The 12,848-nt window shown below is 60.2% G+C and overlaps 4 protein-coding genes across 4 annotated transcripts; 2 read left to right on the top strand and 2 right to left on the bottom strand.

Annotated features, from left to right (window-relative positions):
• Positions 1–1,136: 1,136 nt before the first annotated feature.
• HRG_02224 (uncharacterized protein) lies at positions 1,137–4,623 on the top strand (the record flags this gene model as incomplete). Its single annotated transcript, XM_044860695.1, has 4 exons — positions 1,137–1,476; positions 1,562–4,269; positions 4,336–4,428; positions 4,477–4,623. 4 exons carry the CDS (start codon positions 1,137–1,139, stop codon positions 4,621–4,623), a joined length of 3,288 nt encoding a protein of 1,095 aa, XP_044724328.1.
• Positions 4,624–5,557: 934 nt separating this feature from the next.
• On the bottom strand, positions 5,558–7,344 carry HRG_02223 (pheromone A receptor domain-containing protein; the record flags this gene model as incomplete). The annotated part of the gene is made up of 3 exons (XM_044860694.1): positions 5,558–6,056; positions 6,113–6,608; positions 6,717–7,344. 3 exons carry the CDS (start codon positions 7,342–7,344, stop codon positions 5,558–5,560), a joined length of 1,623 nt encoding a protein of 540 aa, XP_044724327.1.
• A 1,662-nt stretch (positions 7,345–9,006) lies between these two features.
• HRG_02222 (gar1/Naf1 RNA binding domain-containing protein) lies at positions 9,007–9,848 on the top strand (the record flags this gene model as incomplete). The annotated part of the gene is made up of 3 exons (XM_044860693.1): positions 9,007–9,052; positions 9,125–9,622; positions 9,808–9,848. The coding sequence occupies 3 exons, from the start codon at positions 9,007–9,009 to the stop codon at positions 9,846–9,848; spliced, it is 585 nt and encodes a 194-aa protein (XP_044724326.1).
• A 218-nt stretch (positions 9,849–10,066) lies between these two features.
• On the bottom strand, positions 10,067–11,995 carry HRG_02221 (major facilitator superfamily domain-containing protein; the record flags this gene model as incomplete). Its single annotated transcript, XM_044860692.1, has 1 exon — positions 10,067–11,995. One exon carries the CDS (start codon positions 11,993–11,995, stop codon positions 10,067–10,069), a length of 1,929 nt encoding a protein of 642 aa, XP_044724325.1.
• Positions 11,996–12,848: the final 853 nt, after the last annotated feature.

The raw sequence follows: 12,848 nt of genomic DNA, 5'->3' as shown, positions 1-12,848 counted from the left end.
CATCTCTCAAACCATCCGAGCAACTCCCTCGGTGGATAGCAAGTAGGCTGATGGATGGGGCCAGGCGTCTACTGCTCCGTAGCCGTCGTTGCCTCGACACCGGCGCCGTCCCGGATCCGTCACAACCTCGGGCATATCCCACCCATGTCTGGACAAGGTAGATACATGGACCACGATGCTGGCCATGTACAGTGTACAGGCCCCCCGGCCTTGCCCGCGGAGAGCTTCTCGCTCTGATTTGGCAGACAATCGAGCTTCACACACCGCAGGAGGCCGACGACGAGCGCAAAGGAAGCTGCATTCACCTCCCCTCCTTCCGCTCGTCACTCTGCATGTGCTTTCCTGCCTTGGCTTCCGCCTGCCCTACTGTACTGCTCCTGCCGTGGCCTATTTGACAACCGGCCGACGTTACTTCTTCTGCTCCCCACCCCCCTTCTTGCCTAGCTCTTTCCCTGCCAGACCTCGCTCTCCTCCGTATCCGTTATACGACTTGCTTTTCCCAACCGCTCTCTCCTGTTGTTGTTTTCTTCTTGTTATTCCCATCTCCGAAGCGCGGCTGCTGCTATTATTACTGCCACCGCCACTACTACTGCCGCCGCCGCCGCTGCTGCTGCTACTGCTACTGCTACTGCTACCGCTACTGCTGCTGCTGCCCGGCTGCAACTACAGTCACCACCACCACCATTGCCCACCAACCACCACCAACCATCACCAACCATCACCATTCAAACGACTCCCTCCCTGCCTCTCTCAACCAATTTCGTCTAGTTGGCCCGTCACAAAGGCCCTCGCTTCTCTCCACTTTCCTGGACGAAGCTGCAGCCGCCCTCAGCCAATGGTATATGCTCCAACATACACCTCGGGCAGAGCACCCTGTCTCACGTCGCGCAGCGCACCTCGACTGTAGGCGCCGTCGCTCTACTGTAATTACCTTGCTGCTCTTGTTGCTTCTTCCGCCGGCTTCGCGACTGGCCTTGTCCCCACCCTCTCCCTTTGCTCGCCTCGGCTTGCTGCTTCACGACCATGCTTCGCGGCTCTAGGCCAGCCGTCGTGAAGCTCCTCCGACACTGAAACCTCTTCTTTCCTCAAGAAGCCGGCTCGACGACCTTCCATCGACTCCGCAAACCACTGCCATCATGTTTCCCAGGGCACCACGCCTTTGGGCTCTTCTCTGGCTGGCCTTGGCTTTGCACCTCGCCGTCGCCCACAGCTTTCAACAGCTCGACACGAGACAGGAAGGCAGCGGCTCCAGGATAAGGCCGGTTCCCAAGTTCTCTCCTGAGCCCAACGACGATGGTCTGCAAAGTGGCGATGGCGACTTTGCCGGCATAGCGCCATCCTCAACCACGGATGCTCCCAGAAGAACCGCCTCCGCCGCAAGCCAGAGGCCGTCCGCCACGGACGCTGCGTCAGACTCGTCTTCCTCGGCCCCTTCCTCGACCTCTTTCTCACCCGCCGCCTCTGCCGCCGCCACCGGTGAACCTGGCAGCCCCAGGTTCCTTAATGGTATGCTCTTGCGTGTCGAGACCCGTGCTCCGAGTGCTGACTCGGCTTGCTGCAGCAACGATTCCCGATGGCCAGCTCCCGCTCACCCCCGACATCACGCCGGGATGGGGTGTCTCTGGCGTCGTCATGCTCCTCACGGGGCTCACTTACACCCTTGTCGGCATCAAGAACCGATGGATCCATACCTTCTTTTCCACGGCCTACATCACGGCCCTCGGCGTCGCCGTCCTGATAGTCTATGTCATGACCGTTCCCGTCAGCAATGCCGTCCAGGGCGGATACGTCGTGGCCGTCGTCCTGTCGGGCTGTGCCGTCGGCGCCGCCTCCATGTTCTTCAAGGAGCTGACCGAGGGTCTGGGATGCGCCCTCGGCGGCTTCTGCGTCAGTATGTGGCTGCTGTGCCTCGTGCCCGGGGGTCTGCTCCGCCCCGTCCCGGCAAAGGCCATCTTCATCTCCGCCTTTACCCTGGTGAGCTTCGCCTTTTACTTTAGCCGTTGGACCCGCGACTGGGCTCTCATCCTCGCCATTGCCTTCTCGGGTGCCACAATCACCGTCCTGGGCCTTGACTGCTTCACCCGCGCCGGCCTCAAGGAGTTTTGGGCCTACATCTGGAACGTCAATGCCAATCTGTTCCCGCTCGGAGCCGACACCTATCCCGTCACCAAGGGCATCCGGGTCGAAGCGGCGGCCATAGTCATCATCTTCCTCGTGGGCATCATTTCCCAGATCAAGCTGTGGAGAATTGTCCGCGAGAAGCGCGAGAAGAGAGCGGTGGAGCGCGCCGAGGGCCAACGGAACCTGGAGCTCGAAGAAGAGAATGTCGGCCGCCAGATCGAGGAAGCCAACGCCCGCGAACGTCGGCAGTGGGAGCGCGTCTATGGCCACGGGCTCTCCGGCAGCGGCACCGATTCTCGCATGTCAGATCTCGGCGACACCGGGAGCGAGAAGAAGTTGAGGGACAGCCACACGACGTCATACAGGTTGCGCTCCTCGGTCGAGGTCATGGACATGGCCGCAATGTCGGAATCTGACCAATCACGCAGCGGGCACAATCCCCTCATGGTCGCCGAAGACACGCGAGACGGCAAGGTGACTGTGCGAGTGGGAGTCGATGACGTCCCGGACACCCCCACAGACGTCGGCGAAGAGCTCGACGAAAAGGTCAAGGCCATGGTCGAGAGACAGATCGCGTCGCCGTCAAGCAAGCGCCTTTCCCAGAGGACCACCACGAGCAAGCGCGTCTCCCAGGCGCAGACTGCCACGGAAGCACCCGAGGTCGTCCCCCTCCCCTTCAGCGTCCCGGCCCATGAAGAGTCGAGGCTCGAGGACGATCGGTCCTCGATTGCGACCTTTGCCGCCGACGATGCCGAGCAATCTCCCGTGCACCCTCAGCGGCGCTCCTTGGCTAAGAAGCTCTCTCGCGGCTCTCTCTCGCTGCTCAGAAGCATCTCTCAAATGTCCGGCCGTGAGGACCCGGCCCGCGACAGCGGCGAGAGCCTGGAAGAGCTGGTTGTCCCTAAGACGCACAGACAACTGGACGACAATGGATCATTGGCGGCAACCATCGATGGGGAAAGCGTCAGTGGCGACGACGGGCGCTCTGTCCTGAGCATGGACGCGCGCAAGAGCATTGAGATCAACGCGCAGCTCTGTGACGGGGAAAAGAAGGTCACTGCCGAGACTCCAGAGCCACGCCCGCTCTCACCCGCCGCTGCCCTCGGGAACAAGACGCCAGCAGACTCCGACGATAGATTGCCGGCCGCATCGTCAGGCGCTGCCGAGCAGCCGAGTGCAGAGGCGGCGGAAGACTCGGCTGTAGCCGTGCCTCTGGACAAGGCCAAGTCGACGACGTCCAACTCGTCGACGCCAGTGAGCCTGACGAAGGACCGCCTGCCCCACTCCCTGTCTCGGGTGGCCATGTCTTACCGCACCAACGAATGGGCCAAGCACCTCAGCTACGCCGATCCCCCTGATCTTGACGAGCTGCGTGTTGCTGCACCCGCTCGACCTGTCAAGGCCGACAAAGAAAGGTCTGTCCCCGTCAACGTGACGGAGCTTCAGAAGACAGCCGTGGAAGGGACGCCGGAGCCGGTCATCATTCGATCCGATTCAAGGGCGTCGAATTTGTCGTATGTGCCGAGCGTCTCGCGACGCACCTCGAAGCGCGAACGCCCATCCAGCATCGTCGCGCAGGAGAGGGACTCACCAGCTCGAAACCAAGGCTCCACCGCGGCGGCACCGGGCTCGACAGGCCTCGTGCGCTCGACGTCGTCTTCGACACAGATACGGAGGTCGTCCTCGGGGTTGAGGCCGTCCGTGGCGGATCGCCCAATGGCCGCGGCCGCCGTGGCGGAGCCCATTCCCGAAGAGAGGATCGTTGCCAGGCACACATCCAACAGCCCCTCGCTCTCGGGCAACGAAGTGTCTCACCGCTCTACGCCCTCGGCGGTCCCCGGCGTCGTGTCGTACAACAGCCCTCAAACCCTCATCGGGCAGCGTGATATGTTCCTCCGAAGCAAGTCGCAGGCCAATCTCGTTGGCGGCGAGTCCAGCTTTGCGCCCGCGAGCGATGCCGCCTCCGTCCACAGCTCTTCCATGTACGCAGCCGACCCTGACGATATTCCGCTCAGCCAGCGGAAGCATATCATGCGCCAGAGCAGCATGATGTCCCTGCCCCAGCCCAATCCATCACAAGCGCACCTGCCGGGCACTGGCTTTGAGAGCAGCGACAACCTCCCCTTCAACTCGCACCAGCCGAGAAGGGTATCCACGCTGCCGACACAAAATGTGCGCGACGCTCAGCTGGCCACCTTCCGCCAGTCTGTGCAGCAAGACCTCCGCTCGGGAACGCCCGTCATGGCTTCGTCGGGCCGCGAGACTCCCTTTGCTCCGGCGTCGCTGCTGGCCAACCGAGAGGCCGAGGTCCAGCGCAACATCGAGATGCAACGAAACGTGCTCATGGGCCAAAAGGAAGCCGAGGCCCAGCGCAAGGAGTCACAGCGGCGAGACAAGGAGTTTGCCGACAGGGCGTTCGACGAGCGCATGCGCGCCGGCGACCTGCTCGAGGCCCACCGCGACGCGATGCGCAAGATGCAGAAGAGCGCCCGTGAACGGTGAGGAAAATGTTGAAACATTCTCGTCTACTTCACAAATCTTTTCTTCAACCAAGGAAACAAGATACCGGCGTCGTGGCTTGCTCCACACACGGACTATATATGACGTGCCGAGCGTACAAATGTATGCACTCACGAGTCAAGACGACACGCACATTACTTCTCTTCTTTCCATCCCTCCACATATTTTGGATATTGTTGATTGCTTGGTCAGTTGCGCGACGACGCAAGACGCTGTTGAACCTTGATACCACTTTCTTTTGGCGCTGGGGCAGTCGAGTCGTGCCTTGCTCTGGGCTCACGAGTGAGCGTTGTCGAAATGGTAATGAAGCTTCCCAGGGCGGAGGCCAAGGAAGGAGAAGGAAAGTTGCCCATCCATCTTGGAGGACTCGAGGAGACTCTGGTACATACGTGTACATGGGTGACTATATTTGGACACCGCATGGTTGGAGATTCGCTGTTTTGTACGATAGCGATTTGGGTTGAATGTTTAACCACCCACTGGTAGTTAATCTTGGTCTACGCACAACACTATTTTGTCAAAAGCACACGGCCGAGAGTTGGCGATGCCCTTGATGCGTCGAAGACATAATATCGCCTTATGCGGACTTTTGAAAATTCTCAAGTAACCATAGAGTATGCTAAGTTCAACGTGCTGAAGAAAGCAAGGGGAGTTCCGTTTCTCCCTCGCTCTGCATTTTTCTTTTCCGATTCCCTTGCAAAGTATAGTTCGCCTGACGCCGGGCCAGGTGTGAGCATGAGATGCCATGCGCCCTTGTACTTGGCGAAAAGCAAAGAAAACAGAAAAGACAGGCGCCTCACTGGGCCTCCTCTGCCATATGAGTGTTGTATGCCCACACGCTCACCATTACTCGGAGTTCGGTGGCTCTCACAAGACTCGCGTGACGGGCACGACCGTTCAGGTACGGATGGGGCTGCTAGCTCCTGCCGCTCATCTGGGGCATATCCCTGTTATTGCCGACGGGCGACGTGTTGAACAGACGGGCCTCGTCGTCTGGCCAGAGAGAACCGGCAACTTGAGCCATGCTGCCGGCGGGGTCGTTCCATTGCGGCAGGGAGGAGGCGGGTCGAAGAGGCCCGAGGGGCACGTTTGGCTCTGACATGGGCTGAGTGCTGGCTCGGCGGGCCAAGAAGGGAAACCTGAGCGGAATGGGAAAGTTGAGACGGGTCCGGAAGGGGAACGGGTTGCGGTGACGGCCAAGATCCGCGGCTGAGGTCTTGTATGTCCGGTCCTCGGCCGAGCATGAGGGTGCTGGCGGTTGGTCGTGGGTCTGCCCGCGCTCCGGGTCGGCCAATGTGGCGAAGTCAATGGCTTGAACGTGAGGGTTTTGAGATCCGGTGGTCAAAGTGTGCTCGATCCCGTTGAGATGGCGGGCGGAGCCGGAGGACTCGGTTTTCCCCATTGATGACGGAGAGCTGCAAAGACGTGTTAGCCGACTGGAGGTCACGAAAGCCCCGGGCATAGTACTCACTCGGAAAAGGTAGCCGTCTGACTCGAACCGAGCGAGCCGCCGGGTCGAGGCGTCCTGGAGGGATCGTACTCATTCCTGAGGCGAGGGAACAAGCGGTCCAAGCCGAGGAAGAGGGCAGCAATGCGGTACTCGTTGACAGCATCCTTCGTGGTGCCGAAGAAGAGAAAGACGGGAATTGCGGTGAGGACGCTGATGTAGCAGTTATTCATGGACGCCCAGTTGATCTCGGTCGAGGGATACAAGGCGACGGTGCTCCAGGGCAGCGGCGAGGCGCCGTGGTGGATGGCGTTGTAGTCCCACGGGTCCCGCCCGGGCTTCTCCAGCACGTTGGCGATGGCCAGGCCGATGACGACGGGCAGGTAGGGCACAACAATGGACATGACCATCATGTAGAGCCGGCGCTTGGTGCGCTGGCTTCGTCGGTTTGCGCGCCGGCTGCTCGAGAGGGCAGACTCGGTTGTCTTGGCGATTTGGCGGAAGCGGATGTAAGTGAGGACTTTAACGCGAGCTTGTCAGCTTTCTTCTTTGGTTTTGAAATTTCATCTTGTCTTCTTCCCCTTCTAGCAAGCAGCGGAGGAAAAGGGGCAAGGGGGCAAAGACTCACCGGCGAATCCCGACGTGATGATAGCAACGACAGCCGGAGGCAAGATGAAAAACGCAAGGTTCGGCCACGACGAGTGCGAGGACCAGGTGCAGCCGACGAGCGTGCCGACCTCGTACCTGCGAGCGGCAGCGGCCCGTGTCCAAGCCACCTGGACGACGGGCAGGGGAAACATGATGAGGGCCTGCACAAGGTTCCGCCTCATCCGCTCGCTGCCCGTCAAGGGGTTCGCGCGCATCAAGCCGACCTGTTGGGCAAGATTGCGCATGATGGCGAGGAGACAGGTGATGTAGAGGGCGGTGGCGGCGTTGTGGAAGTGGATGACGGCGTCGCAGAAGCCCCAGCCGGCCCACCACCGGGCGACGTGGTCGTTGCGCCAGAGAAGCGAGTTGAGCGTCGTCTCAAGGTTGAGCAGCTCGACGTTGGCGATGAAGACGGCGGCGGCGAATTCGCCGTTGCGGTGGAGGACGCGCAGCGGGACGAGGCAGACTATGTTTGCGAGGAGCGAGAGCGTCACGCGCAGGACCAGGTTTGCCGTCAGGGAGGGCGTGGTGTAGGGCGGTGGAAGGGGGGTGCCGAGGACGGCGGTGGTGCCGGCTCGGGCGAAGAGGCTGATGGAGGATGATTCCATGGTGTTGACGGCGCGAGGCCAGGATGATGTATCCTATAACTCTAGTGACGACGACTCTTTCCGGAAGAGACGCCGGGGGCTTGCGAGATGGGCGTATTGACGAATCGATCGTCTTGTTGAAGAGGGAAAAGGAAGCAGGGAGGCAGGATAAAGACGATGAAGAAATGAAGCAGAGAGGGAGATGGAGACAGCAATACACACAAGCAGAGAAAAGAGAGGGCCAGGAAGGCAGAGACAGCGATAGGGGCCCAGGGAGACAGAGGCTCCTAGCCAAAGGCAATCCATGTGGAGAGCCACAGGGCACGATTGCAAGCCCCTGGCAGCCTCCCATCAGCTCGCCGACTTGGGGGGGAAACAATAACGACAACATGATCAAGGGCAGCGGCCGCGGCTAGGTGCCTTTTGTCGGGATGCCAACAGGTTGCACAATAGACAAGGAACAGGTCCCATGGCTGCTGATGGTCGAAGAGGGAGACAACATTAGAGGGGAGGCGCATCAATGGAGCGACAACAAGGCATGAATAAGCGTCTTTTCTGGCTTCGGAGACAAGTCCCGGGAATAGAACGCTACTGTATAAGAGCGAAGGGGATACCCCTCCATCCAAGACGGCGAGGAGCAGATGGAACTTCATCTCCCGGATCAGAATCTAGGCTGCAACCCCCCGGAGATCTCAGTCAGGGGGCCACGACGAAGGAGGGGGTGGTCAGCTGGACGAGTCTTCTTTGTTCAAGCACGTAAAAGTGATGTATTTATAAACCGGGTGTGCAATTCTCTACCCCTTCGCCCATCGTCTCTGCTGCAGATGTTTGCCCGTTGACAGCCGATGCAGATTTGCGTCATGTGTGGTGGTGATGAAGTGAGCGGGCGTCTATTGACAGGGGCTCTATTGACACCCAAATCGGGGCGCGATGTGCATGATTCGTTGGTCGTGCAACGGGCAGGGGTCCACTCCCGGACCCGGGTGGGGCCGGGAGGACGGGCGGGAAGGACGTCAAGGGGGAAGAGGGGGTTGCTGCTGCGCAACTCGTCTTTTTCTTCCTTTTGCATGCTGTACTCGGCGGGCGACTTTGCTCGCCTCGCAAGGTTTATATTATCAACACTGATGGGTTCTCTTGCGGCTTGAGCGTGTGCAATAGGAGAGCGAGGAGGATGTGTGTCCAGGCAGAGCGTCGTGGCTTTGCTTCTGCCCTGCAAGCGGAAACCGAGAGGCCGCGTCTCTCTCCATTGAATGTATCCTCTGACCGGCAGGTGATATCACCATAGAAAGAATTGCACCGAGAACGAGACAGACTGGAGGACTGCAGCGAACTGATGATGCCTTCGTGGATCAAGTACAAAGTACAGATAAATAATACTTCGTACCTCGGTAGGTACTTGGTCGGCAACAGGCAAAGACCGTTCCGTCTATCTTATCGATAGCTGATAACAAAGACCGCACAAATCCCCAGACCCCACTCGCTCCTCCCCGCCAATCAGAGCCGCCGATTGACCGACGGCGGGAAAAATCCTGCTCCGCGACAGCACGCACCGAAAAGTTTCTCGAAGCTCATAGTCCAAGACAACTCGATCGGCACGAACGTCCGCTTCGTCACAAGAAGCCCCGACATCCGTCTTCCGTAATACTCGAAAGGCAGAGAAAAAGACAAAGCAGACAAGAAAAAATGTCTTTCCGAGGCCGTGGCGGCGGCCGTGGTGGCGGGTTCCGAGGTAAGCAGCTGTCGAGCGAAAAACCCCTTGTTCTTCCTCCGGCGAGGCTGACAGGCGCTGCGCATCCCACAGGCGGTCGAGGCGGTTTCGCGGCGCCTACCGGCCCTCCTGCCCAGGTCCTGGAGATGGGCGAGTTCCAGCATGCCGTCGAGGGCGAGATGCTGTGCCGTTCCTCCAACGTCAAGGTCCCCTACTTCAACGCGCCCATCTACCTCGAGAACAAGACGCCCATTGGCAAGGTCGACGAGATCCTCGGCCCCATCAACGAAGTCTACTTCACCATCAAACCCCAGGAGGGCATCGTCGCCTCCAGCTTCAAGGCCGGCGACAAGGTCTTCATCGGCGGCGACAAGCTGCTGCCCCTCGAAAAGTTCCTGCCCAAGCCCAAGGTCCCCGGCGAGAAGAAGCTCAAGAGGGCCGGCGGTGGTTTCAGGGGAGGAGGCAGGGGTGGTCCCCGCGGCGGCGGCGGCGGCTTCAGAGGACGGGGAGGCCCGCGCGGCGGCGGTGGCTTCTCTCGGGGGGGCGGTGGCCGGGGCGGGAGCGGCGGCTTCTCGCGAGGAGGCGGCCGCGGTGCGGGGGGGTTCTCCAGAGGCGGAGGCCGGGGCGGTGGTTTCAGAGGCCGCGGACGGGGCTTCTAGTCGGGGAACGACGGGGACGAACAGGAGAGGAGGGGGACGGCAAGGGAGGGTGGATGGTTGTGCTTGCCATGGCTGGTCTGGGTTTTTCTTACAAAACGTGGTCCTCACGACGGTTAGGCGTTATAGACGGCGATGCTTTCGGCCGCGGCAGAGGGTAGGGCAAGTCTTGTGCGAATGGTATCTATACTCTCTACCTCTTTGGAATGGCACTTGTCACACTGTTGCGGCAGCTGAGTGATGTGCTCGCGGCGTCAGACAGTGGTCTAAGTGAGGCGCGGCTTGGTGAGCCTGGACATGTCGCCCCTATACGTATAAGCCCCTGGCCCCTTGCTTGCTGGCCCCACGGCCCAGCAGCAAAGGCCGCTTTGGCTAAGAGTTACCAATGCTTTCTGCTGCCCTGAGCTTTGCGCTTCTCCCCCTGAACGCTTTCGACGCCCTCTTCCGCCGTGGCCCAGCCGCCAGCCACGGCAGCCGACACGGCCACCGCGGCCAGAGCCCACCAAGCAGCGCCGACAAGACCGTAGCTGAGTCCCACGCCGTACAGCCAGCCAGCCAGCAACGGGCCCACTGCTTTGGCCGCCGCCGAGACGCTCTGGCCGATGCCGTTGACGGTGCCGAGCGCAGACGGATCCGGGCTTGCGGCGTTGAGCAGCATGGCGGCCGCGGGGAGAGCGAAGGAGCGGGCCACGGTCTGGATCGTCAGGACAAGCGCCATGGCGATCCATAGCAGAACACCGGCTGCCGGCAAAGGCGGCGACGTGGACGATGAAATGACGGCCAGGTATGGCGTGAGCAAGTAGGATAGCGGGAAGAGCAGCAGCGAGTAGCGGTATAGCCTGATGGTGCCGAGTGCGTTCTTCAGGGCTGGGAACAATAGGAGCTGCAGGACGAGGCCGCCGATGCCTCGGATGGAGAGGGCCAGGGCGATGCCGCTCGGCTTGAAAGAGAGCCCGCCGGTGAAAACGAATGGTGCACTCGGGTGGTAGTTGGGCGGCACCGGCAGAGACGCCTTGGCCATTGCGTCGGTCTGATCCCCCGTTGCGAAGCTGCTCGATGCGTCGTAGCGAGGCGTGGAGATGAAGGCCAGGAGAAGCGACGGGTAGGCGCCGATGTGCATCATCATCAGTCCGCGAGCGAGAAGCGTTGTTGCCAGGCGTGGCGTCCACACGCGGATGCATGGACCGGGTTTTCCCCGTGAAGCACGACTGGCCAGCCCGGCGTCTTCTGTGAGCGCTGTATAGCATGGTTGGGACCTTTGCCGAAAGAGATTCTTTGCCCACTTGCCCAAGATATATCCCGGCCGGACCCTGGCCCCTTTGAGCGTCTCTTCTAGGCCGAAAGTCAACAATGCCGCGCATGCAATCATACATGTTCCGTTGAACACGTTCGGCAGAGCAAAGGGCCATTTCAGAAGCCACTGCGCCGCATTGCTGCCGCGTAGGAAACCCTCGGTCTGCAACGGCCGCGGATGAGACGCTGCCGGATCCGCCAGAAACCCTCCGAGCAAAGGGCCAACGACTGTTCCGACGTTCAAGGCCATTGGCAGCAGCAAAACGGCACGCGACTCGAACTCATCCCCGCCAATCTCCTTGACCATGGTGCGCATCACGCCTCGGTTGCCGTTGACCAAGCCGACCAGAAACCGCCAGAACGCAACTGCCATGAAGCTATTTGCAAAGCCCATCCCCAGACTGCCGACACCGGTCCCAAAGAGACTAACCAGGACAACACACTTGCGTCCTATATGAGGGGAGTCGGCCAGTCTGCCCCACAGGATCGACGTGAAGAGCTGCGGGCCGGCGACGACGGCGTTGAGGACGGACACTTGGAATGCCAAGGCGGCATGGCCCGGTACCGAGCCGTCGGACAGCTTGAAGGATCGCAGCTGGAAGAAGATGTAGCTCTGCATGCTGGAGTTTACGGCAGTTTCGCACAGCCGCGCAAACGCGAGGAGGGCCAGCTGCCGTTTCTTGGGCATGGACGCCCAAGACGCCGTGGCCGCATCGTCGGTGTTGGTTGCGGGATGATGCCGCCGACTACTAGAGGTGTGCTCCGACGCCGGGGAGGAAGCTGGATGGCGAGAGTATTTGCTATTTGTCTCGCCACTGCCGTCCTTTCCGTCCCCGTCCGTGTTCAGCTCGGATTGGTTGGGTATGCGAGGGCGGTATTTCTGCAAGCTCCCTCTCCGACCGCCTCGCAACTTGAAGATTGGCTGCTCGGAGTTGCTGCGCCCCGAGGCACGGAGGCGTGGACGGGGGATGCAGTCTCGAGAGGTCTCGCTTGTGGGGATCTGTCTAGCTTTCATGGTTGACACGTTGCCGGCATCGAGGTTGTGTGCTGTGAGGAAGGATGCAGAAGGGGCTCACGTCGAGGGTGCGAAGCACTTGATTTAAGACGCCGGGGCTGCCGTTTACCCTTGGATATCAATGATGATGATACTTGTACCCGGTGTGAGTCGCGGTGCCATGACGCCAGCATTCATGGGGCAGATACAATACCGATGGGAATCAACGCCTTACCCTCGCCGCCGTGAGGAATGTGTTTAACATCCCTGCTGTCTGACTGTGGCGCCGTATATCTGATGGTCAGAAACCTCTGTGTCTGTGGCTGCAAGTCTGAAGACAGTACGTACGATTATCTTGATACCCAGGTGGCGTTGATATGTAGTGTATATGAGAAGAGATGGGTGCCTTGGGTTATACACGTATAGTGATTTTCAGATGTACGTGGTCCTACCTGGCTGTCGAGTCTTGCCTCGGCGACAATGATTCAGGTCCAATCGCGGGATGAGCGGAAATGGCTACCTGCTGAGATGGAAAGTCTCCCAGACTCAACGTTGTTCTTGAACGGATGTGGAGGAGGAAAGGACAGCCACCAATCTTCTGTGCTTTGAGGAGAATAACCGGCTTCCATCGAGCCGATGACGCCTGCCTTGTGTGGGCGCGGCTGTGACCCGAGACAGACGACTAACACGCAGTGCAATGGCAAGGAGGACGAAGTGGTCGTGTTCCAGCATCATGTACAATACGCCATCATCTCCAGGCCCCCTTGGCTCTGGCCTATTTGCCGCCGCCAATGGGGAAGCCTTCCCGAGCCGGACAGACGGCAGGGGAAAACGTGGACAAGACGGAGGCGAAGAGACAGGCCGTCCAAGGGTG

The sequence above is a fragment of the Hirsutella rhossiliensis genome (genome assembly GCF_020360975.1).
Source record: "Hirsutella rhossiliensis strain HR02 chromosome Unknown scaffold00002, whole genome shotgun sequence".
Classification (NCBI taxonomy): Eukaryota; Fungi; Ascomycota; class Sordariomycetes; order Hypocreales; family Ophiocordycipitaceae; genus Hirsutella; species Hirsutella rhossiliensis.
The sequence above is the reverse complement of the archived record's forward strand: the minus strand, read 5'-3'. Positions and strand labels throughout refer to the sequence as shown.